This window comes from Peromyscus eremicus, chromosome 14 (genome assembly GCF_949786415.1).
Source record: "Peromyscus eremicus chromosome 14, PerEre_H2_v1, whole genome shotgun sequence".
NCBI lineage: Eukaryota > Metazoa > Chordata > Mammalia > Rodentia > Cricetidae > Peromyscus > Peromyscus eremicus.
Window position 1 is genome coordinate 27,104,857 of NC_081430.1, and position 26,111 is coordinate 27,130,967.

The 26,111-nt window shown below is 47.9% G+C and overlaps 1 protein-coding gene across 1 annotated transcript; it reads right to left on the reverse strand.

Annotated features, from left to right (window-relative positions):
- Nucleotides 1-18,515: 18,515 nt before the first annotated feature.
- Nucleotides 18,516-22,265, reverse strand: Foxa1 (forkhead box A1). Its single transcript, XM_059279790.1, has 2 exons — nt 22,194-22,265; nt 18,516-19,882 (listed from the first exon to the last, which is right to left on the reverse strand). The coding sequence occupies exons 1-2, from the start codon at nt 22,263-22,265 to the stop codon at nt 18,545-18,547; spliced, it is 1,410 nt and encodes a 469-aa protein (XP_059135773.1). The 3' UTR covers nt 18,516-18,544.
- Nucleotides 22,266-26,111: the final 3,846 nt, after the last annotated feature.

The window sequence follows — 26,111 nt, forward strand, 5'->3', positions numbered from 1 at the left end:
AATAAGGAATTTCATATTGCATAGTACAATTGCACGCCGATGGTAGCCATGCTTCCTCTTTTGCTCCTGGGTGTTAGTGAATAATTGCTTTCCATTTACACAACGTCAGTGACACGAATCCTTTCAGCAGGAGCTTATCCCCGGAAGAAGGGTTATAGCTGCACCTTTGCATTATACATGCCTTTGTTTCCCAGTTCTGCTTTCCTCCTTTTCACGTCTTGGAGTTTCACAGTCTCTCTCACCAAGCGCCCCTAGTACCTGGTGGCTGGCTGTACGGCAGCTTCCTCCTCAAAATGATCCGCTAAGCTCCAGTGGCTTCAGTTTTCAGTCCCCGCTACAAGTGTCACCTTTAAACACAGAATCCTGTTACACACTGCTTCTCCATCTTCTCTCTCGGGAGACACAGGAAAAGTTTAACACCAGCGTACTTCCACATCTTCTCTAATCTTCCAGTGATGTCTTAATATTTGCCAGCAATCTTCATCTTAAAACGTCTCTCTGGCCGGTGAGATGGCTCAGTGAGCAAGGGTGCTTGTCACCAGCCCTGATAACTTGGTTAAATTCCTGGAACTCACATGGTGGAAAGAGAGAATAGACTCCTGATATCCACGCATGTACTATGGTGTGCGCACAATCACACGCATATATATACAAAATAAATACATAGAATTAATTAAAAAACATCCTATCTCACCTCTAGAATGTTCTGTTTTTTCACTCTCAACAGCGGTTTGCCATAATCACTCCAGCTCTCTAAAACTCATTTGCAGAGGAGTTCTGATACCATATCATATCTAGGTTATTTCCCATCCACTTTCATCTACTATCCTAATTTGACTCAAATGCGTATTTATCTAACTTTTTCCTATCTGTGAGATGTCTCCTTTTTTTTTAACCTTTTATTGAAGACAGATTTTTTTTTTCTCACATAACATCTCCTGATTACAGTTTTCCCTCTTCTCCTCCCAGTTCCTCCCCACCTCCCCTCCCTCCAGCTCCACTCCCTTTCTGTCTCTCATCAGAAGACAGACAGGCTTCTGTGGGAATATAATATAATATGATAAAAGAAAAATGATCACATTGGAGTTGGACAAGACAAACAAACAAACACAAAAAGGAAAGAGCCCAAGAGACGTCACAAGAACCAGAGACCCCCTTCATTTAAACACTCAGAAATCTCATGAAAACACTGAGCTGGAAGCCATAACATATATGTAGAGGACCTGGTACAAACCTGTGGATGCTGCCTCAACCTCCGTGAGCTCCTATGATCTTTGGAGATCCTGCATTTTTAACATTGTCTAAACTGTAGACTTCAACTGTGCAGTGAGCTGCATTGTACGTGTGAGTGTTTCCTCACATGATGATATTAATACGTGTCCTTTAGGGAACACAAATATACCAGATTAAACAGTACCAGGATCTTAAACTCCTCTAGCATAACAATATATTGCCAGATGGTCTTTAATAAATAATTAACCAAAGTTTACAGAAACATAAAATATTATCATAACTGTGACCTTGAATATATACAAATACATAAAATATGGATTTTTTAAAAGTGCATTTTAAGCTTGAATACAAAGTTGTTAAAAGGACTTCATAGAAACAGCCAAGACTTGGTGCCTTGAGATAGAACATAGAGCTGCTTTTTGTGTCTGGTGGTAACACATTTGCAGACTCAGCGTGACTCAGCCTCCAAGAATGGCTGTAAAACTCAGACACCACACAGAGTAGAATACAACAAAACCTGAAGCGTCTGGGACAAGGAGTTCCCAAGAGAGTCCAAAGACACACGGGGGTGAGTCCTCGGCTGCGATCGCCCACTGGGGTATTTGCTGAGTTAAGGATTGAGTTGTGTACCGTTCTTTAGTATGAAGCCATCTCTAGGCTGGGCCTAATGAAAACGGAGTTCTGGATTAAATCCAGCAGCTATAGCATGGGGGGAAACACTAAAAGTATTATAGAGGGTTACCAATGTTTCCTGTATCATTTTCTTTCTAGACCCCTGGCTGTCCCTGAGAAGTTAAGATGCGTCACAAAGCTCAGAGAAACAAACACCAAGAAAGAAAAGGCTAAGAAAGTTGCTGCTAGCCCCATGAGGCAAAGGAGATGAAAATTGAAAGTCTTGTCAAAGAGAAATGCAGCATTTATTTAGATCTTGGAGTAGCTATGCTCCGCGAGGAAGGCTAAATTAATTATAACTAGGCCAGCCTTAACTGCAAGGTAAGTGTCTCAAACTCATTCACAGCAAATTTAAATCTCTTTAGACAACATCCCCTAAAATCTACTGTTTTTCCACAGTCAATATTTTTCATTCAACTAAAAATATCCAAGAATGCCAGGAAATAAATTGCTAAAAGTCAAGAGAAAATAAGAGATACAAAAATAGATACAGATATTGTAATTATCAGACGCAGACTTTTCTGGATACCTTAGAACTCAAAAAAAAAAAAAAACGGGGGGGGGGGGGAACCAAAGTCTGAGAATGTAGCCCAGTAGGTACAGTACTTGTCTACTGTGCCCGAGACCCTGGGTTTGATTCAAATACCAGCACTTGGGAGATGTAAGCAGGAGGATTAGGAGTTGAGAATCATTCTCAGGCACATGGAGAATTTGAGGCCAGCCAGTGATACCCTAGATCTCACCTCAAAACTCTCTGTATCTCAGGGCTAGAGAGATGGATCAACACTTGAGAGCGCGTGTACAGCTCTTGCAGAAGACTTGAATTCGGTTCCTAGCCCCACGTTTGGTGTCGGACACCTGCTTGTAACGTCAGCTCCAGGAGATCTACTATGTCTGGCCTTAGACATCGTGGTGGACACCCTTCATCTCGGCATTTGAGAAGTGGAGACAAAAGGAACGTGAGTTTGAGGCCAGCTGGAGCCTGTGTCAGATAATAATAACGAGGAAGCAGAGACTTCAACAGACAGTTTCAGTCCAGATTAGAACCAGTTGAAAAGTGGCCTCGGGAACTGAGAGAGAGGCCACTGGTGCCAGTCAGTCAAAGAGAAGAAAGAGAATGGAAAAAAATCTATGAAACATCAAACCCATGTGGGGTGTGATAGAAAGTTTACTGTGTGTGGTTATTATTGTGTGTGGTTGGAGTCGGCGTTCAGAAAAATCTGAGCTAGCCTCTGTACATGAAGTGATACTACCTAGAAAATTTCCAAAGCTGATAAAGATATGCCACGGACTCAAGAAACGAGGAAACACAGAACACATCCTAGCTCCCAACAACAAGTGTAAATACATGAGTCTCACAGCTAATAGAGTTTAGGGAGGGGCAGGGAGGCCATGTGTGTCCTGGACCCTGCTCTGAAGAGGAGAGACTATTTGTCACTCAAGGACAGATGTGTAGCACCTGCTTCAGACTGTGATGCAAGCCAGAGCGCTGATGGGCCCCTTTCCTATTCCCCATCAGTAAGCTTTCACCCAGCACCTGATAACATCCATTACTGTTGTGGGAGGAGCAAAAACATGAAAACAAACTCCTGCTCTGTTGTCCTGGAGAACCTGCTAGAATCTGAGGGAGGGGCTGGGAAACTGAGGAAAAATTTCTTCAGCATTCCAGACCTCACACTAAGTACATAGTGGCAGTCCAGGCCAACACTGGAGGAATTTCAAGTGTGCTGTGCACTGAAAATTACTAGGGCAACAATAAAAACCCATTCACCTCAAATACTGACTAAATTGACTAACATTCCAAACCAAGAGCCCGATAGAAAGAGGACAGTTCATATCCGGGTTATTTACCTCAGGCTTTAATTGTCATTATATATAGCATGCATCATTTAATGTTTTAAGAAGTGGGAATACATTAAAAGGAAAAAATTCCATGCAAAAAAAATAAAACAAATAGTCAACAGAACTGGATCCAGAGATGACAAAAATAGGGTACCAGCAACTTGAATAAGAGAAAAAAAACTTAAGGATACAAATACAGAGGAGTAAGAGCGAGGCTATCAGCTGACTTATCAGAGGAAACAGAAACCAGAAGTAAGATATAGCATCTTTGAAGTTCTACAAATAAAAAGCCACTAACAACCTGGGATTTAATGCCCAGGACTCCGTTGGAATCATGATAATACAAGAAGGAATGAGCTATGGTTGGGGAAAAGAATGAGGTAAGACAAGTGAGTGTTGACTTGTCAAAAAAAATACAATACACGAAATAAAAAGAATATTTTGTTCAAAACAAACATCCATGGCAATTAAAAATCAGTTGATAGAAGTCAGGCATGGTGACACATGCCTTTAATCCCAGCACTGGAGATAGAGAGGTAGGCCGATCTCTGTGAGTTCGAGGCCCAGCCTGGTCTACAGAGCAAGTTCTAGGACAGCCAGGGCTGTTACACATTGAAACCCTGTTTTAAAAACAAAACAAAAAGAAAATAAAGGCAATTGATGGGATCAAAAGAAATACTGCAGAAACCTTGAGGGAAATGTTCATCTGAATGTTGGTTTGGTGTTGAGATGTCCACTATTTCCTGAAGTAACTGGCTCAGCCTTTGGCTTCCTGTGGATTGCATCGGGTGATCCACTAATTTCTACCCTTTGCACCTCATTCTACCCTCTGGAGATGTGGAGAGACTGCCTCTCACACACGCTTAAAGTAACAATGTGATCCTCCAGCTTAACAGAAATGTTTTATCTGTGGCAGACATTCGCGGGCTAACTACCCTTTAGCAGTCATGGTTTTGTTCTTAACCTACCTAGAATCTTCTAAGGATACCTCACCGTGGAGTTCTCAAACAAATCCTGTGATCTTGGAGGGACACATACATTCTCGTCTTACGCTGCAGCATCCAAGGGTGTTTTTCTTCTCTATGGAGGGAACTCTTGCTACTTACTCACATATTCCTGTGGAAACTTCAATCTTGAGAGGGTAGGCCTTGCTTGTATTCAAGCTGAAAGCTTTCATTCTGAATATTAGGCTAGGAAATAATGTGCCAGCCCTGATAAGAGCTGGAGGCTCTTTTAATAGTGAACAGTACTGTGGTCCAAAACTGTGGTCTTTCAAATAGTAATTAAGGTGAGGTTGTAGGTGGGGTAATGGGAAATGTTGACAAGGACACACTAATTAATAGCAGATATATGAGCAGTGACTCAAGGGTGAAAACGATTTTCAATTTTTGAATGACTAAGAGAATAAAATATATGAAAAATGAGGAAGGGAGCCTTGTTACTGAGAAACACCTTTATTTAAGTATGCAGATTATCCATCAAATATCATGTAGACAAGTATAAAAATAAATTGGGAGTCCTTATTTAAAAAAAAAATGAATCTGGACTGTCAGCTAGCTCTGTGGTGGCACAAGCCCTGGAACAAAGGAGCAAAAACCTTGCCAGTGTCCCCTAGCAGGGATACACTGATTGTTGAGTGTGTTGGTTTTATTGCTTGTTGAAAATAAGAGAGACTACACACCAAGGAAACTGGGCATTTCCATTGAAGGTGTCAATACAGGATTGAGGTTTGTGGGAGGTGATTGGTGAAAAGTTCAGAACATAAACTTTTGAGTTGGAAGCAGCAGTTGGGTATCTCCATCAACCTTAACTTGGGAAAGAAAAATCAAAAATGAAACTAAAACTATAGTTTGCAACGACTTGGGAGTTGTTATTTGGGGTGGTGGGATGTTTACTTTTTTGTGTGTGGTTTTCCAGGGTACCTTGTTCTTATCTGGGCCTACACAAAAGATTACAAAGTGTTCTTGTCTTTTGCCTGAGTCCTCTATGGTTACTGAGTGGCCTCATCTAGTACTGGTGTTTAGAAAAATCATTTGTCAGATGAGTTGCCCCTGGAGAGGAGACAGGACTCCTCCACCCAGATTTTATGGCACTTGTGTTGTAGTAGAAATAGCAAGTTCAAAGAGGGAAACTGGAGGGATAGACCACAGGTGAAAACATCTTTTTATCAGTGAGGTTAGAAACAGTATCCTAACCAAAGGTTTATATCAGCTAAGACATTGTTTGGTGGTTCCACAAAAGATGCTGTTGTCTTTTAAGGCACCCACTGTATTAAATCACAAAGTGTCACTTTCGATGTGTGTCATGAATTTGCCAAGAATTCATGCCGGGGCATCCTTTTAGTCTCTGAAAAATGGAGTATGTCACCATCCTTTTATGGGTGGTGCAAGCACAAATCTTTTTCTTGGAATACTTATGCTGGGTTAAATATTACTTAATACAAATAATTTTTAACCTTATTTTGGCTTTTGAGCTGCATCTCTCAGAGGGGAAAAAAATGCCATTTTCCAGAGCCATCAGTAAGGGACAATACCCATCTGGAAGACAGAATCCTTCCATAGCCAGAGCAAAGGAAATCAACATTCCCATTCACCACCAGAAAAAAACAGTGGGCTCCCCCGTCTTCTGGAATTCTGTTTGCATGTGTCTAAATTGCTAGATACTTGGCTCATTCCTGGCATTAGGTGTGACGAAGAGACAACTCACTCAGCAGCAGCAGCAGCAGCACAGCAGCAGCAGCAGCTTCTGTGCATGCCATAGCCCATGCTCTTGGAGCATCAAAAGGAGATGAAGCCTGATTAACCATTTTGAAATCTATCGGATGAGGAGAAGTCCTTACAAAACAACTTTTATACGCTTTAATTAAAAACGTGTTCCGGCAGCTCAGAGCTGAATGGGCTTCAGGGGGAGCAGGGCTGAGCCGGTTGCTATGACGACACCAAATCTTTTCACGCAGCCGCCAGGCCCTTCCTCAACACACTGACTAGCTCTCCCCCACCACTAATTTGCTTCTGGGCCATCTTTCACTCCCTGGGTCTGTCCCCTGGCCTGGGAGGCTGTTGGAGGCTGAAAACCTTCTGATGTCTTTGCTGTGGGACTTCCTTGCTCAGGGCCTCCACTTGCTGACCCTCACCTTTCTCTATGCTCTGTTCCTTTTTAAAACAAGTTACTCCTGAGCTTAAAAATACTTCATTATTTTTATTACAGTACAGTAATTGCTGTTTGCTACCCCTTTTTAACAAATCCAATTTACCAAATCATGAGTGTAGCTGAGAAGAGCCTCATAAAGTTCAACCATTTTTGTATTTCAAGCCACTGGCTGCCTGTATCTCAAGGGACGCTTTGCTAATGCCCAATTCTCTTCTCTGTTACTAAGGATGCCCTAAAGAGAGGGCTCTGTTCTACTCCATCAAAGTCACATTGTGCTTTCTCTTTCTTAAAAATATTTTTACTTATATGTTTTAGTGTTTGCCTGTATGTATATATGTGTACCATGTGGGTGCTAGGAACCAAACCCTGGTCTTCCTCAAGAACAAGCGCTCTTTATTCCTGAGCCTTCTCCAGCCCCAAGTTGTCTTACTCTTAAAATCTCAGCTTATTACACAAACCATCTGTTTAAGTGAAGTTAGACATGGTGATACATGTCTATAATCCCAGTACTTGTATGTGTGAGGTGGGAGAATTCTGGGTTTGAGGACAGCCTGAGCTATATAGTGAGACCTCATCTCAAAAATACAATACTTTAAAATATATATCGAATACAGATGCTAGTGGCTGGAGGAGTGGGGTTACCTTACTTTATCCTAGAATGCTTTAAAAATATCTTTAAAATTGTGGTTGGCATACAGGGAATTCAGTAGTGCTTCACGGTTCCCGTTACATGGTGTAATCAAGAACTGGGTAGGACTGGCCCCTCTTAGGACTCAGCAGGCACCTTGAGGAAGCTGGTATCTTTGCATTCTTATATATTATTCTACAGCTTCTTAATGCTGTCCTTTGAGTCATCAGAGGCCTCACAACCTTTCACTTTGATTGTAATTTCAATTTAATCTCTCACCTATTCTGCTATATAGGATGAACTAAGTGAACATAATGTAATGGAGATCGTTTCTCAGTATTCCTAATTTCCTCTACAGCTTAGTCTAGTATTGTTATGACTATATCACTGTGAACTATTTGCTAGATGAAATAAGCATTGCCTCTCTACTGGCCTGACTCAGCAGAGATGTTGCAACTCAAGAGTCAGGTGTAGCCCGAGGAGTTAATCCTTGGTCTGCTATGCAGAGAAGTGAGTCTTTCCATGTGTTGGGGACCCAAAGTCCAGTTCTGAGTCTAGGACTCCAGGTCGTAGTATGTCTTCCCAGCTCCAGCTTCCATATGCAGAAGTCTTATCCCTCTCAAGAACTAAAGGACTGCCTTGAATTACTTACTGTATAAAACTATGTCTGAGAAGCCACACGTGTTTCTGAGCCATAGTAACAAATACTGTGAAATGTGTCCAGCACAAAAGACAATATTTCTTCTAAATGAATCAGTGCTGAGTGGCTTCTACAATTTACTTCTTTTTTTATTTTTTTTTATTTTTTATTTATTTATTTATTTATTTATTTATTTATTTATTTATTTATTTATTTTGGTTTTTCGAGACAGGGTTTCTCTGTGTAGTTTTGCGCCTTTTCCTGGAACTCACTCGGTAGCCCAGGCTGGCCTCGAACTCACAGAGATCCGCCTGGCTCTGCCTCCCGAGTGCTGGGATTAAAGGCGTGCGCCACCACCGCCCGGCTACAATTTACTTCTTATAAAACTAAGAAGCCACTGCATCAGAGAGAGAGAAAGAGACAGAGACAAAGACAGAGGGAGACAGAAAGAGAGAGACAGAGAGAGAAGAAAGGAAGGAGGGAAGGAAGGAAAAAAGAGAGAGAGAGAGTAGGGAAGAAAGGACAGATATCCAGTGACTGGTCAATACAAACATTCCCTTAAAAGCATATAGGCTGCATGACCTAGCTTTGGATGGTTTAACCCATAAAGGGACCGCATCTCTTATAGTTGAATATATTATTGAATATTGTTGCTATTTGAAGGAATTTGAAATTTTACTTCATTTTTCTCCTGTCAGTATAAAGAATGGGAAACCCATGCTTGCCTACCTCATGGGTGTCTCCCCCAGTGGGATGCTCCTCTAGCTCAACCTTAGGTGGGTACTAAAGAAAGTGCCTTTCAATTGTCTGGATACGTAGCTGGAGACAAGTTTTCAGGTGCCTGAAACAAGTCTGAGACAATAAAAACGAACGCTCAAAAGAGGCATCCGTGAAATATCAGCCAATTTCTCTTCAATATGGAGGAGGGGTGGGAATCAGTTGGCAAAAATGTCTGCACCGTAAATGTGAGCTGCTTAATCACACACGTGAACTCAAGAGGTGCGCATCATCCATCCTGGCCATTTAGATCAGCTTTGCAAACACTCTGAGGAAGTGACCTTACAGGATGAGTGAACTGAAGACAGAAGGGCTTCCTGTTACTGTATCTCTAGCCCCGTAATTGGTTGATTATTCCCGCCCCCCCCCCCAGGCTGGAGTGTGCTTTGGGGCTGCACTTTCCATAAGACTAAATTCTCATCTTTACTGAAATGTTTTGTCTTCTCCCGGCCTAATCCCATTCCATGGCCAAAGACATCTACATAGAAATTGGAATTATCTTTTGTTTAGTAATTCTTCCGTCCTGTGATGGCTGGCTCACCTGAAGTCACATAATCCTGGATGTGTGCTCTGGCACTAGACAAATTGTTTATGTGGGAAAAACCACAGAGCTGTCCTGTTGCCTCTGTGGAGGGAGCACAGCAGTCTCCCACACGGGCAAAATATATGCCAGGATTCAAGGCAAAGATTAAACCTTCACTCTGTGTTGCAAAGACAGTTTATTAAAGGTGATCGAAGGAGTCATCTGTACTACATGCAAATGAGCCTGTCACCAGGATTTAAACCTAGCTTTAATAAGTTAATAAAAAGGAGGGTAAGTGTCCAGAAGTCACTTTTTCTTTATAACCTCTAATATCTGGAGTTTAAAACTCAGGTAGAAAATAGAACTTAAGCTAGATGTACAGTGCGTACTTGTAATCCATGCCCTAGGAAGGCTGAATCGGAAGGATCATGAGCTGGAGAGAGAATTTTCCATATGCTTCTTCATTAAATACACAGAATATCATCAAGGTAGATGCTTTGCTTATTTTTGAAGTAAATGAAAAGTATAAAGACTCCACTCCACAACAGTTAATGTTTTAATATAGTTTTAAGAGTTTAAATGTTTTAAGAGTTGTAAAGTGCTCTATGGGGACCAAAAGAAGAGAAAGGAGGAACTGGCTTCTTTTAAGTTTTATCTACAACAGTGAAATTTTTTTCTTCTCTTCTCCAAGTGATTAGACCTAAAAACTGAAGGGTAGTGTGAGGTTCACAAAAATATATTTATGTAGATTTCTCCATGTGGAAAGCAATTAAATAACAGAAACCCGGTGTCTCCTGATGAGACTGATACCTAGCTGGAAGCCTTCAATCTGACACACTTTTTAAAGTTTACCCTAAACAGGCAGGTCTATGTTTCCTGCTTCCTTGCTGTGGGTACTGGCCTGAAGATGTAAGGGCCTCATGGACACTCCTCAGTACATCTACTAGCTGTGGTTTGCTAGAAGGTTGAGATAGCCATGATTAACTGGTGACAAATGACCCATCTGCACCACAAAGTATTGTTGCTTAAAAGCACCTTGTATTCTGTTTTTAATTATTCTTTATCTAACTGAATTAAAACTTCAACGCATTTCCCCATCTGGGAGAATGGGTTCTTGTTGGAGGCTCAGCCATGACCACAACTGGTGTATTAGACACCAAGCTAACCAAACGATATCTTTGACAGGGATTCAAAGTCGGTGTCTTTGTCTCTGTCTCTGTCTGTCTCTGTCTGTCTCTGTCTCTCTGTCTCTCTCTGTCTCTCTGTCTCTCTGTCTCTCTCTCTGTCTCTCTCTCTCTCTGTCTCTCTCTGTCTCTCTCTCTCTCTCTCTCTCTCTCTCTCTCTCTCTCTCTCTCACACACACACACACACACACACACACACACACACACACACACACACACACACCCGGCCAGTCATTGATGATGCCTATTGTAACTTCAAACAAGCAAACCGGTGGTGGAGAGGGATGAAGGGAGCAGGGACCGCAGCAGAACCTTGGAGTAGCGGGCGCCTGCACAGGTTGTGGGCAGCGTCCCAGGGAGGTAGTGCTTGCAGAAAACCCAGACTTTTCCAGTCTACTGCGGGACACAGGGTTCAGCCACCCCGCCCAGCAGCCAGGGCGTCCTTTCCCGGATGGCTAGCATGAAAGCCAATGAGGAGATCCTCAGAAGAGGGCAGGGAGAGCTGGCTGCGTGCTCAGGGCTCTGGGGTGGAGGGGCGCGGTCAGGACCACGGGAGCGGGGTGCTTGGAGCCAGAGCCACTGGGCGGCCCCCTGCCCGGCGCGCCCCGGATGCCTGGAGCTGGCTGGTGGCCTCGGGAGGCCGAGAAGGAGCAGAGTAAACACAGCGCTGCGGGGCCCGCCCCACCTCTGCCCGCTCCGGGTCCTGCAGCGTCGCCGAGCCCCGACCCCGCCCCGGGGTGCCGCAGCCTGGACTGGCGGGGTGGGACCGCGCCCCAGTGCGGGTCGGGTCCCTCGGAGCGCGCCTGGCTGTCCCGCCCCGCCTGGCCGGGCCCCTCGGGCAGGCTAGAGCCCTGCTTTGCTCTTTTCGTTGGCCAAGCACAATTGTGTTATTGGAGATAATGAATTCAATCCCCATCAAAGGGCATTAGGCTTGCCCGGGCCCTGGAGTTGCTGGTGCCTTTTTTTAAAAAAACTAGAAATGAAAGGCTGAGGAGAAGAAGAAAAAAAATTCTCTGGGGGAGCCTTTCCCCTGATCGCTGCTTTTGAAGTGAAGGGGCCCGGGCATTGTTGTTCACCTCGCGGCCCATAAGGCTGAAGAAAGCCCGGGCTTTTGATGGGCTGAGAACCATCTCAGCAATGAGCACCACGTCGGGCCGCACGGCCTGCGGGCAGCATATGTCTCAGGGCACCCGGGCACCGTCTGGCGGGCGGGACCGTGGCCCTGGCGGGAAGGAGGCTCAGGGCCTGGGGCTGGACTCAAAGCCAGCACCCAGAGGCGGAGACCCTGGGGCCTGCCCCGGCCTGAGACCCGAGGGCCTCCCACGGATTTGGTGGGGTGGCAGAGGGGTTCCCGGAGGGTAACTTTTAGGGGACAGACCCACCCTTCGGGGTCTCAGTGAGGGCGGCAGGCCTGACTGGCTGATTGGAGTCCTTCTTCCTGAACCCCGAACTCCAGTCTGAATGAGAAAGCGTGCACCTCAAAAAGGGACAGCTGAGGGGTTCCCACGGGGACTGGGGGTGCACGCCCTGCACGCAGCGGCCGTTCCTGGCAGACACTCGCCCCAGGAGTGTGCAGGCTGCAAATGTCTCACGCATCCAGGGCACTGGGGTCACCTTTGGTTAAAAAAAAAAAACTTGTTGCGGCCATTTATTTTTATTGCTCCAAGGGAACTTGCCCCACCTGGACCCAGGCGCTCACCCTTCCACCCCAGACCTCCTCGGAACAACTCCTGGGTCGCAGAGTTGGCCACCGTAACCCTGCGGCTCCTTTCAGGGCCCTCCCCATCGCGGACCTCCTCCCTTCTCCCCGAAGGATCCGGGTTATCCGCCCCATTAATATATTAGCCAGGCATAGCACAAAGGAAACGCGTGTCGGCAGAAGGCCGTGCGACTCCGGGGAGAGGCCGGGAAACCTGGACAATGAATGCCCTGCCCACTTCACCGCTCTGTGCAGGCCAGGCCAGCGGATCGATGGGGCCTCCACCTGAGGAAAACTTGGGAGGACAGGGCGGGCGCCGCCGGGGCTCACAGCTGAGCTCAGGGCCGATGGCGTTGGAGTTCTCACAGCTGGCCTCCCAGGAACGAAGCTCAAAGTCCCAGGTGGAACGCAGAGCAAGACAAACGTTCCCCTAAACGTCCCAGACACCTAGTCAGTGCAGAGAAGATTAGTGTGGGGAAGCACAGAAGATAGCAGACGCATCTATTTCCTCCCTCCCTCGTGCGAAAAGGACTCTTAAAATTACATCTACAAACGAAACAAAACTCCACAGAGACCCTTACATTTTCCTATGAAGTTGATGTTTTAAAAGCAGCTCCTTGGGGTCAGAGAAAGGGAAAGAAAGAAGAGAAAAAGAAAATCTTAGCTTGGGGATGAGATTAGAGAAGCAACTTCAGAGGAGAAGGGGGAATATAGCCTAGGAGGATTCCGGTTAATTCATTGTTCCCTATTTCCCCCTGAAGTGCCTTGGAGTGGAGGGGTGGTTTCCAGGTGGTTTCTCTGAGCTTCAGAGGCTGGGAACACCTGATGTACACATCCCTAAGAGCACTCTGGGAAAGCAGAAGGCTACCTCACCAGCAGAACTTTGAATCAGGTTTCCCCGGGGGTGTCCCCGGCCGGGTTCTGAGCCGGCTTTCAGCAGACTAGCATCTCACCTGGGTTCTAAAGTCCAGAGCACACACGGCCCTTTCAAACTTCCCGGATTTTAAGGGACAGTGTCGGCATTCTGTTTCTGGATTCCAAGCTGACTTAGAGTTTTAGCGAACTCCAAAGTGTCCTGAGGTGGCATCTGGGAGCCTTGGCTCTCGGGGGGGGGGGGGGGGAGGTCGAGGGGGGGCTGCAAAGGGAAAGTGAGCGTTACCCACTCTTGAGATGGTGTGTAAGAATCGCGGCCATCGTGTTTGGAGATGTGAGGAAGAAAGGCAGTAGGAACGAACTCCGCCCCCCCACCCCCTCCCCGACAGGTTTTTAAGTGTTTTACAGGTGACGACTGAACTTCTTAGGTATTCTCCGGTCCCAGAAGGCTTCCTAAAAGAGGCCGGAGAATAGGGGGCGGGGGTGAGGGCTTGCAACCCCAGCTGTGCAAAGTTTAGTGAATGGAGCTGGCCTGGAAGAGAGAGAGAGAGAGAGAGAGAGAGAGAGAGAGAGAGAGAGAGAGAGAGAGAGAGAGAGAGAGAGAGAATCGCCAATGGAACCCATTACGTCCCAAACTTAACAACTTGGAAGGCAACGCTTTAAAGAAATCCGTTGTTAAATGTGTTTAGACACACGAAATAGTAACCGTGGTAGAAATAAAACTTGCTAACGTGGCTACTTTTAAAAAACCTCCTCTCTCCGCAGCAGATCGATTCTAGGGATGTTGTGCTACTTCGCCCTGCCATTCTTAGTCTCACGAGACTCTTTTTTGAGATTTAATTACTCTTTCAATTTGAGTAATTTTTATACCTAAATTTCAGCATAATTTGATTACCTATTTAGGTCAGGGTGGCTTATAATAATCTCTTTTTGCACCCAATTATCTCGAATCGAGAGGGCATTCTCTTAGCTGCATTTAGTTGCGAAACATAGCCACAATACAGGCAGTTAATTTTAAAGACAATTTAAAAAACTTTATTAAATACATACTACACAATTCAAGCAATTTTATTTTTTAATGAGGTTTTTTCTTCTTGACATATTGAAGTGTCACATTAAAATACATTATAGCTAAATGTTCTATGATATTACTGCTAAATCAACAGAAAACCAATTGATCTTGAGGAAAGGTTAATTAATTTGGGCTACAGGTCTCCTACTTTCGTCTGCAAGGAAAAGAATTTCTATTGATCACGGCAGGTTTTTTTTTTTTAAGAAACTTAATAAGCATTTTCATGGAACTAAGATCAATATTTTAAATGACAAAACAACAGAATTTTATAATTTTGTCATTCTTGGCATTCTCTTCTGTAGTGGCTCGTTCAAAACGGTTAAACTCAAGGAAAAATGTTTAACAGTTTCAGTGAAATCCACCTTCTGAAAAAAGAGAACATAAGTTAAGAATTTCACTAGCATAGGCTCATTTTCATCGCATATTATCCCCTTTCGGTCTATTCTGCTGTGCAGAGAGCCACGAAGGGACAATAGAAACTGAATTTTGTCTTTGAGATTTAAGGTGGTCCTAGCCGATCTCCCACAAATCGAGTTGAACGGCCGTCAGCTTGGGAACGCTTCAGGGTTGTTCAGTTTCTCTGAACAGACAGAACTTCCTTATCTATCTCGGGCTCTTTTTGTTTTATTTTTTTTTCCGATCGCGTTTAAAAAAGGTTTCAGAGTTGAGCTTCCAAACACGAGGTGAAAAGTAATCACTGACGCTGTGCACTCTCTCTCCCCAAACGCTTTTCTGCGTTACTGTTTGCTCCGCGGCGTGGTGGAGGGATCAGAGGGCCCCTGGAGCTTTCTACTTGGGTCAGTTGGAAGCTTTTTCCTTCTTTGCTACCCGGGCTTCCGGCCCCTCCCCCACACCGAGCAAAATTCCTAAAAATCTGGGCTCCGGGAGTGGACTGCACCCTGTGCTTCCCCTTTCTGGCCACCGGAGCATCGGTGGAGAAATCAGGGGCCCGGGGACCAAAGCCGGACGGAGGCGGAGGATGCCGAGGTCGCTTGCAGGCGACGGTCTCGGGAGGGTCCCCGCGCGCCCCTGGAAGCACAGATGTTTTCTTCCTGGCCCGGGCGCGGCACCCCGGTCGGCGGGCCGGCGTTTGTGTGTTCGGGTTTCCGAGGAAGGGATTACGCAGCGGGAGCGGCTGGGCCAGGCTGGCCGCGGGGTGGGCCAGAGACCCGGCGCCCGGCCTCCTTTGTTGACTTTTAGGTCTGTGGCTCAAGAGAAGATTTATTCGTAGGAGGGGAAAATGCCCAAACAATGAAGAACTAACTGCATTTGTCACCTCGGGATGCTTGCGAGGTCCGCTCTGCCCCCTCGTCCCCAGCAACCATCTGTCCCGGGAGCCCCCAGCCCGCCTGTGTCCGGAGGTGCGCGTGGTCCCGAGGTGGCAGGGAGCGTAGACGCAGAACCGGGTGAGCAGCAGCCCACGGGACGCAGGAACCTATGAGCCTAGCCCGAGCCGCTGCTCTCCATTCCCTCATCCCGCATCCCCCGTCACTCGAGCGGCCTGGACCACAGGCAACCCCGTCCCCGCAAACCCAGAAAACCCTGCGGAGAGTCAAGGAGCCAGAACGGAGGCCGACACAATCCTGGGGGAGGAAGGGACTGCACAAAAGTCAGACTTCGTTTCGGGGCAGCATGAGAAAGGCCCAGGCCGAAGATCACGCATTTATTTTGCATAAGAGTTTTGGATGTGCCCGCGTTTGTTTACCCGTTATCATGTGTGTAACTGTTGAGCCTTTTCGTCTTTGGGGGTATGCTTGATGGTCCTTTAGAGGACTTGGAATTCAGTTTTGAAAATACTCACGCCAGCAATTTCTCTTCCCTCCTCCTTTCATCGCTAGCAGAGAGCAGAGCAGGGATTTCTGGATTTTTCTCAAGTGCTACGTGGCACCCCTTCTCTCATCTGGGGAGGTAATTACGCGATAATTGAGCGACTGGCACGGCTCTTTTTATCTTGTCTGTACTGTGGAGGGCCGCGATCAAAGCAAAGGCTGTCCAAGTTCAAGCCCTGGTGAGGATGCAGTTCACACACAAGAGCTCAGGCGGGCCAGCCTCGGCTTGGGCTGGTGCTGTTTATTGTCGGTGTCAATCCGAACACGTCTTACAAAGAAATAGGTGGACTGGAAAGTGAGCCTACTATCAAAGGAGATTAATGATTTTGTGATCTCAAGCAACTACGGGGTGTGAAGTTGCATTTCAAAGCTTCTTACAAGGCAAACAAACCATCAGGTTTAAGTTCTTAGAAACAATATTTTAAAAATATCTTCACAAAACACAAAACAGCAGCTACCCTGAAATACTCACAAAGCTCCCCCCACCCCGCAGGAATGAATTAACTGCTCTCCTCCCCACTCTCCAAACCGACCAGGATAGCTGAGTTTTGTTTCTCTTTTCATAGGAGGGTTCAGAGCCTGTGATAGATAACTTAATTTTAGCAGCCACCGCTGTTATTTTTTTTTTCTCATTCAGATACTTCTCGAGTTAGAAAAATAGGGGATTAATAATTTAATTTCAAAGGAGGAAAAACTTAAGAAGAGACTCAGGAGGCTTAAAAACCCCATGCTCCACCCCCACATACAAAAAACTGAAGTAAACATTACTGGGAATAAAGAATTTTTAAAACCTCAGTTCTTGGAATAGTGTCAGGTTATCTACCTACTTTAATTGAATTTCTTTCACTACAGTTTACTGGTTATACATTCATTTAAGCTGTAGATGAAACCATTTTATTTTAGATTATATCCCTGTTTGTCTTTTATATTAAATTCCAGAATCTGAAAAATGCCCTATTCCGAAGATCTATTTTGGATTTTAATTAAAGATCTATTTTGGATTTTAAATGAAGGAAAAATGACAGAAGTTCTTTGTTGTTAACATTTGATTTATTTAAATTCCTTAACTGCAAATGATTGGGAACATATTCCACAGATTAAAATCTCATATTATTCTTGTTATTTAAATCAAAATATCTTAATTACAATCACATGGATAAAAATTAACATTTTTTAAATTGTCATTTTAACCATCAATTAAAGCAATTTCAGCTGTAAAGAAAAAGAATAAACCATGCAATAAATTAACATTGAGAAAGCAAAAAGGAATGATAATGAACCCGTTTGTCTAAAACTGACACTACGTCCAACTATGAAAGTGCATTAACACTGGATGCAACAACTGAAATGGCCACAATTGGGATTTGGGAACGTCGGACAAAATTTTGAAATGCATTTCTTATAACTTCTCTCTCCTCAATAATATACTTCCTTTTTTTCCCCTGGGAAAAAAATCCTTTAAATGGTATACATACACAAAAGCTAATTTTATACATGTGACCTCAGAATGACATGACCATGGCACTCCTCAGAGCAAGGAGCAGAGTTGGGGGGGATTGGTTCTCAGGGTCATACGTGGGTAGAGAGGACAAGTGTGGAGGGGATCCTTGTAACTCGGTCAGGCAATGTTTGAAAATGTAGTGTGTCTATCACCTACCTATTACCTCTACATGTTATGCAAAAGTGGACGGAGGTCTTCATATGTGAACATGACTTAAGTCCACAGACAATATATATGTGTTTCATTTAAAGACGTCCATTATCTGAGTGCATCAGAAATGTAAGCTGAACACAGATGGCTCTGATGTGTGGAACCTGCTTATACCTCACTGCATAATGGCAGTACTGTCTTCCAGCATTCTTAAGAGCCCCTGCTCTGTTTATTTCTTTTCCATTTCCATGTTTACTGAGTTAAGAGTATTGCCACGGACCTGTAAACTCGTATGGTGGGCTTCGGTAAGGAGGGGCAACAACAAAACAAAACAAAACAAAACAAAAAGCACGAACAAATAGTTTACAAACTTGACCATTTTCTTTTTTTTTAAATAAGCCCTGCACAGACTAGAAAGTGTCCACAGGAGAAAGAGCGAAAGGGCAAGAGGGCAAGGAAGGAGGAAGATTTTCTATATATACATTTATGGATCATTAAACTTCCGCAGGGGGGAAAAAAAAAAGATTGGTTGGTATGGAGTCGGTTGTTTTTGTAATAATACACACAACACGAGTGTTGAATACAATAATAAAGTAACAGTCCTTCGCACTGGGGAGAAGTGTGCACGAAAAATAAAAAATAGTTGGGATTTTATTATGTGGTTGGTTTGGCGTGTGTGGTTTTGTTTGCTGTTGGTTTTGTTTTTTTTTTTTTTTTTCGCTCCTGCTACCACCAGGTCGGCCATGCAGACAAACCCCCAAGTCCTGGGAGCTAGGAAGTATTTAGCACGGGTCTGGAATACACACCTTGGTAGTAGGCCGGCTCCAGGGCTGAGGGCTCGATGGGGCTCCTCGTGGCCACCGAGGCGCTGCCCAGGGGCAGGCTGGCGGGCAAGGCGGCGCCGTAGGTAGAGTACTGCAGTGCCTGCTCGTAGGCCTTGAAGTCCAGCTTATGCTGTTGCTCGGAGGAGGACATGAGGTTGTTGATGGAGAACGGGTGGTTAAAAGAGTAGTGGGGGTCCCCTTTCAGGTGCAGCTGCGATTCGTGGGGTGCCAGGCCGTGCGCCGGGTGAGAGGGGGGTACCGATGCCAGCGCCCCCGGCCCGGAGCTTATGGGGGGCGCCGAGGAAGAGGCTGGAGACTTCAACTCCGAAGCGCCCCCTGTCGCCGTGGCCCCGCTGTGGTCCAGAGTCTGGGGGCTGGCGGCGGGCCCGGGGGCCGGCGCGCCCTCTAGCTGGCTAGCCTTCCCGTGCACACCCCGGTGAAGGGGCGACTCGGCGGGGTTCCCTGCGCCGCCGGAAGGGTCCTTGCGGCTTTCGGGGCCACCCTTGGAGCCGCCGCCCCCGTTCCCGCCTCCGGCCCCGGGCTGCTTCTCACACTTGAAGCGCTTCTGACGGCGCAGGTAGCAGCCGTTCTCGAACATGTTGCCGGAGTCCGGGTGCAGCGTCCAGTAGGAGCCCTTGCCCGGCTTGTCCGGGGACCGGGCCACCTTGACGAAACAGTCGTTGAAAGACAGCGAGTGGCGGATGGAGTTCTGCCAGCGCTGCTGGTTTTGACGGTAGTAGGGGAAGAGGTCCATGATCCACTGGTAGATCTCGCTCAGCGTGAGCATCTTGCTGGGCGCCTGCTGGATGGCCATGGTGATGAGCGAGATGTACGAGTAGGGCGGCTTGGCGTGCGGGTAGCTGCGCTTGAACGTCTTGGCGTCGCCGCCGCCGCCCCCCGCGCGGCTGCGGCCCAGGTTGGACGGCGCGTACGCCATGGGGCTCATGCACGGGTTCATGGCGGCCGCCGCGTAGGGGCCCAGGCCGTTCATAGAGGCGGCGGGCTGCGCGCCCATGGAGCCCATGCCTCCCGGGCTCAGCGCTGCGCCCATGGCCGTGACGCCTGCCGTCATGCTGTTCATGGCTCCCGCAGAGCCCCCGGGCATACCGGCCACAGCACCGGGACTCAGGCCGGCCCCGAGGCCCGGGTTGGCGTAGGACATGTTGAAGGACGCCGGGGTCATGTTGCCGCTCGTGGTCATGGTGTTCATGGTCATGTAAGTGTTCATGGAGTTCATGGAGCCCAGGCCGGAGTTCATGTTGCTGACCGGGACAGAGGAGTAGGCCTGGAGCGGAGACAGCCAGGGAAGAGGCCCCGAAGGGCGGGGTTAGTCGTGTGCCCTGGAGTTTGGCTGGCCATGGGGCGAGCCCCGGGGGCGAGTGAACAGCATTTTTTTTTTTTTTTTTTTTTGCAAAGCCCGGGAACTCCCTAGCCAGGGCAAACTGTGCGGCGCCCGTCCCTCCCCACGCAAAGATGGCTTACACCGCAGGGGGGGAAATCCTAGCGCTGCAGGCAGGAAAGATTAGTGCTCACAGAAAATATGTCCCCGGGAAGATGTGTAATCGCCTTACATGCCTGGATCAGGGGCTGGCTTCTAAGGTCCCCCTTCGGATTTCATCCACGGTAGGCTGTACCCAAAGTATTCACCTCCCAGACCAGCCTAGACACACTGCCTTTGGGCCAAACCAGTTTTGAAACTCCCGAAAACAGAAAATAGAATTTATGCCTGAGCTTCTTCACTTCACCACCCACGGTGATGTAGGTTCCACACAGGCCTGCTGGATGATCCAACGGGGCACCAGCTAGGCGCCCACACTGCTGAGGTCTGGCAGGCACCTCTGACCGCACAGCAGTAGGCATTGGGCTGGCTGCTGTTAAACTCTCACCCATAGAGTAAAGCGCCTATATTTCCATATGATCCCCTATCCCAATTACTCATCTCCCAGAAACTGGCTTTGTCTTAGGAGCTGGTGCCAAAAGCTAGCTATTATGTTACTATGTTTAGAAGTATTGCTTTCCACCTCTTGTAACAATGTTAACATTTTAAAAGAAGAAAACTCACAAGTTAAATAAAATTCTGGAAAAATAAAATTAAAAAAATAAGGTGTACAGCAGGACAACGCGGTACCTATATTTAACTTTAACGTGGCTGCATGCACAGCTCTGGGAGCTACTAAAAAAAACCTTGCATTAATTCTGTTACCTATTTGCAGTCCTCTAACAACTGAAATATTTGGTAACACAATTTACACATACACACACACACCCTATAACTGATACTTGCTGCCGCTCATATCAAAGCCCTGGCTTTGAAACTACATGAGTAGTTTGGGATAATTTTAAATTCCCAAGTCAAACTCTACTTACTTTCTCTCAGTGCTATTCTGCTTTCTAACTCCCAGCTTTGAGATGTGAGAAAGCTCTTTCCATAGGGGTCTTCTCTGGTGGGCCGAGGTGACTGCGTCAAAATTAAACCCCTGAAAGTGGCCTGAGCCCCTATTAAAATCATCAGCAAATGGCATCTTCGTCATTAGCAATCCAGAGAACAACTAGGTGGTTAGGAAATACAGAGCCCTGACATATAACTGCGTATCTGGTAATCTAACACATAGTATTGATGTTCTCAAATTTATGTTCATCAGCAAATGTAACTCCCTCTGAAAACCTAAGAGATGGATAGACTTAAATATGAAGACCCCACAAGGTATGGTTCCCAAATAAACACGGAGACGAATAAATACATTGCCATGAAGGGGTTTTCCGATTCGGGTCTTAAAAGTACTTTTTACTTTGGGGTTTATTTTCTAGCTCTCTCCCCAAGATCGCACGAGGCTTACTTACTCAGTAAGAGTTTTCGATAACGGTAATTAAACGTTTGAAGGTAATCGGCAACTGTTTCTAGAAAAGTACTTTTAATAGACAGTGGCCCTGCCTGTACCTGATTTTCCTTGCAATGCTTTTGTGCACAATGTAAAATAAACCCCGTGAACATGCCACCAAGGGCACAATGAAGAGAAACAGGTTCTTGGCCCTGAGTTCTGGAAAATGATTCGGTTCGCACTAGCGCCACCCAGCGGTTCTAGAGAGGAACGGTCACACTTTTCTGCAAACGGGGCTTTTGAAGAATAAGTTTTATAAAATTTAGAAATCATTCGTCATGAAGAAGCCAAACTTCCGCGGCAGATCATTTTTATCCAGAGACGTCGGCGAATTAAGCGGCGGGACCGAGAGGCCGCCCAGTAAGCGAACACCAACTCCCAGAGTTGCTTTTAACTCCGGCCGGAGCCCGCCGGCCACCCCCGCGGCTCCCGGGGCCGGGCTCCTGGCTCCCGCTCTCCGCGGGGCAAAGGCAAGTGCTTCCCGGAGCGGGTGTTTTCAAAGCCCAGAGTTTCCTAAGACTCTCTGCTCGCTTCAAGCGCCAGCACCCAGCGGGCAGCGGGCTGGCAGGGAAGACGGGCAGTGGGGGCCACAGCGGGAGCCGCGCCTTGGTCGAGCCGCCCCCAGCCCGCTCGCCCTAGTCCCCGCAGGAGCCCACCTCGCCGGGGTCTCCCCGGACACCGACTCTGGGGACGCCCCGCCGCCTCCCCGCCTCTCACCTCCTGCGTGTCCGCGTAGTAGCTGTTCCAGTCGCTGCTCTCATGCCCTTCCATCTTCACAGTCCCTAACATCCTGGAGCCACCCCGACCGACGCGACCATCCAACCCAGTGCGGAGCGACGGGCGGGTGCGCTGCGCGCGGCGGGGGAGGGGCGCGGGGCCGCTGCGGTCACCGGTGCGCTCGAGGGCCCAGCGCCACCCCAGCGAGGAGGAAGCCCGGCGCTGCGGGGCGCGGCGTGCGCGGCGGCGGCGGTGGCGGCGGCGCGGCGGGAGGGGGCAGCGCCGGGGACGGGAGGCGGCCGCGCAGCGCGGCGCCCGGCAGCGCCTCCGCGGGAAGTGAGCGGGCGGCCGGTGCGCAGCGAGTGCAGTTGAGCTGATGTGGATCTTACGTCGCTCGAGTGCCCACCTCCTCGTCCTCTCCCCATTTGTCCGCCGCACAAAGACGCTCGCACCTACAAAGCCCGAGGTGCACCTGCGAGGCGGCCGCCCGCCAGTCCAGCCGCCGCGCCTCCCGCCCCGCCGCGCCAGCGCCGCACGCCCCCCCGCGCCCCTCCCGCCAGCCCCCTCCCCCCCAGCCCCCACCCCCCCACCCACCCCAAACCTGGCCCTCACTTTGTTTACAAAGCAGTGTAATTGGTTTAAGCCCCGAGGCTAGGGAAAGAGGAAAAATGGGGGCGGGTTGGGTCTGTGTGTGTGTGTGTGTGTGTGTGTGACCCCCTTTGGAAAAGGGAAAAAAAAAAAAAGAAAAAGAAAACTAGGCGGTGCCTGGAGGACAGGCCAGGGCTCTAGACCGGAGCAGTGCTGCGGGAGAAGGACCCGGGTGCTGGCGTCAGATCCCCAGCGCAGGGACCATGCTCGCTGAATGACCCCGAGTTCCCTCCCAGAGGCGCACACTAACCAACCCTCTGGACCTGACTGCGACTCGGTTCTTGGTCCCTGGGCTCCTTGGCTCCCCCACCCCGATTCTTGACCCAAAGTTCAACCCTGAGAGATTTCCCCCCACCCCTCCCACTTCCCAGGCTTTGGGCTTGTAAAGGGAAAAAGCCCCACTTTTGCCTCGTCACTAGAAACCCAGTCATCTGAGTCAGCCGAGCAGGTGACGTTAGGCCGACCTGGGCTCCTGGCTAGCAGAACGGAGGCGCTGCCACGAAACTCGTACCTGCGGCTAAGGGCAGGTGAGTCACAGCACCGTTTTATATTTTTATGACATAACTTTTTTTTTTTTTCCGCCTCAGTCCACTCCACTCCCCCTTGTCATCTGCAGCGATCAGAAAGAGGAAGAAACTGAGAGCAGATGTTTGTGTGATAGGGCCTGCCTCTCTCGGCCCGGCTCCTCCTCCAACCCCCCTTCTTCAGCCTCCGGGACCGAGCTGGAGGCGACCGTCTGGTTTCTGATAGAGAAAGGTCAGGGGGAGGGGACATCTCCCTAAACACCGGCGTAAACTGGGAGCGTGTAAGGGCTTGGGGTGCCGGAACGCATCTGCCACGCTAAAGGAGGTGCCAGCCTGAAGCTAGAGTCAGCCCACAGTCGTGCCCGGTCTCTAACCTGGAGGAGAGGGGCGAGGATGGGCTTTCAAAAGGTCCTGGACGACTGTGGAAAATTCTCCCCCACTCAAAGGCTTTTTGCCTCCTACCAGTTCTTCCCAGGTAGTGGCTTGTCCTCTTGTCCTGCGGAAAGAGACTAATCAAAGAGATTCGACTGGGTCGACCGTTTGTGATAGGTTCGGAGAAGCTGCCTGCTTCTGAGCGACTGACTGAATGTGGTTGTGAACGTGTATCTATCTCTACCGAGTGCGTTTCTAAGGGAATGTGACTGTGTGGTCCTCCGTGCGTTGCGCCAGGCTGTAGATTTACAAGATTTCCTTTAGAAGCAATAAAATAAACTCTAAAGTGATCAAGAGACTAAAATATTCTTGTTTTGCCAAGTTTTTTTTGTAAGGTAATTAATCTCATTTGAAGGAATGCGTTGTTACTTGTCTTCCAAATAGATACCCACCCCCCACCACCCCGTGCTTTGTTCTTTTAAATCTTTCTTCCTTGAAATCTGGCAAGAGAATCACGTTAAATCCTTGAACCAAACAAATCTTTTAAATCAGCAGGGGAGCAGGGAAGGTGAAGATGTGTAGTTAAGGAAATAAAAAAGATAAAAGCATTGGATTACAATTTCTTTTTGAACAAAAAGTGTGTGTGTGTGTGTGTGTGTGTGTGCGCGCGCGCGCGCGTGTGTGTGTGCGTGTGTGTGTGTGTGTGTGTGTAGACATCACGTTATAAGCGAAGGCATGAGAGTGGAATTGAATGTACCTAGAACTCAGCAGAGCAGGCCACCCTCTCCTAGCATAACCTGCTCCTGTGACTGGAAGTCACCCCCACAGTTGTGTAAATGTACCTACGGATGTGTGTCAGAAAGTAATTCTTTTGTGAAAAGTTCCCACCATCAGCAGGACCTCGGTTTGTAAAGCACACGGATGCTGGGCTTCCTCAGTCTGGTCCTGGGGACTTCCAGGGCCAGGAGCTTCCTTGTTCCTCGGTGACTGGTTCTCTGATGCCTTCTTGGCTCTTCTACGACACCTAGCCTGACTTACATTTCCTGTGGCTGGTAACAACTTAGTAAAGGCTTCATATAGTGCATAAAAAGCTGATGCCTGGGGGGGGGGGGGCGCGGGGGGGGGGCGGTACCCTGTCACGTGGAAGGGGGTTGATTAAAATATCACATGTTCTTTCGGTCTGTTTTGCAAATCCACGAGGCCCCCTTTTCAAGTCTATTTAAAAGGAGAAGGGGGCCTTTCCTAGAGTGAAACCACAGTGAAATTTTTCATAAGCACCTTCAAAATCCAAGAGTGGTGGTACAGAGTGGAATTCTGCCCGGGTTTAAAGCCTTGATCCCGGTGTTCTAGGGTCTGTGACCCAGTTACTGCAAACAGCGCCTCCTGTGTGTACGTTCTCGGAACACCGCCAGGCTAGACTGGATTGAACTAGAGAAGGCTTCAGGCAGCCAGGAGTTTGATTCTGAGTCGACTGTCTGAAGCCACGTAGAAGGAAAAGCAGTAGTTGGGATTACCTCTCTGCATTTAGCGATGGCCTTCCTGGACGCCTAACAAATTCAGCTGATGAAGTTTTAGTGTACCAGTAGGCCGGTTTCGCTCAGATTTAAAAGTGAAACAGTAGGGTTACTTCTTTACAAGTCAAAGACTTGGAAAACACCACACACACACACACACACACACACAGAGAGAGAGAGAGAGAGAGAGAGAGAGAGAGGCACTCACGGTGGAGGGAGGGGGGAGGGAGAGAGAGAGTGGGGGGGGACCTGGTTGTTGTCTTCTCTTAGGTTGCTGGCGAGTTGGCACCCAGATAAGGACTCCCAGTCCCCTTAACCTTGTTCATTTCTAACATCTTTCCACAAATAAGCCTTTATGCCTTATCAAAACCCGGCAAGTAAACCTGCCTTCAGCTCCAGGGAACTGAGAGAACTCACAAGAAGTGAGCCACGGGGACTCTTCTGCCATGCCCCAGGCTGGAACTTGCCAGGGTGAGGACCTTAGACCACAGCGTAGGGCGCCCCAGGTAGCCCAAAGCGGTAAAGCCAGGGCGGCCAGGATGGTGGGCTATACGTTGTTACTTGAATCTGTTTGAAAAGAGGAAGCGGCTCTGTCATTCCCGGAAGCTGATCCTACTAAGCTCTTGGGGCCTGCTCAAGGCCAGGTCGACTGCACAAGGTCCCCTGACCAAGTTGTCTGCTTTAGCCCACCCTTCCCAGATTGACCTGGCAGCTATTCACGGCACAGAGGGACGCAGAGGATATGGGCTGAAAGGAGGAAAAAAGGGCATAGGACCCTGTCTTGGGACCAGCTGGTGCCTTTGATGCTCCTGACCTTTGCTGTGTGGCTGAACGGAGTGGTGGGCGGACTTTGAGCCCGC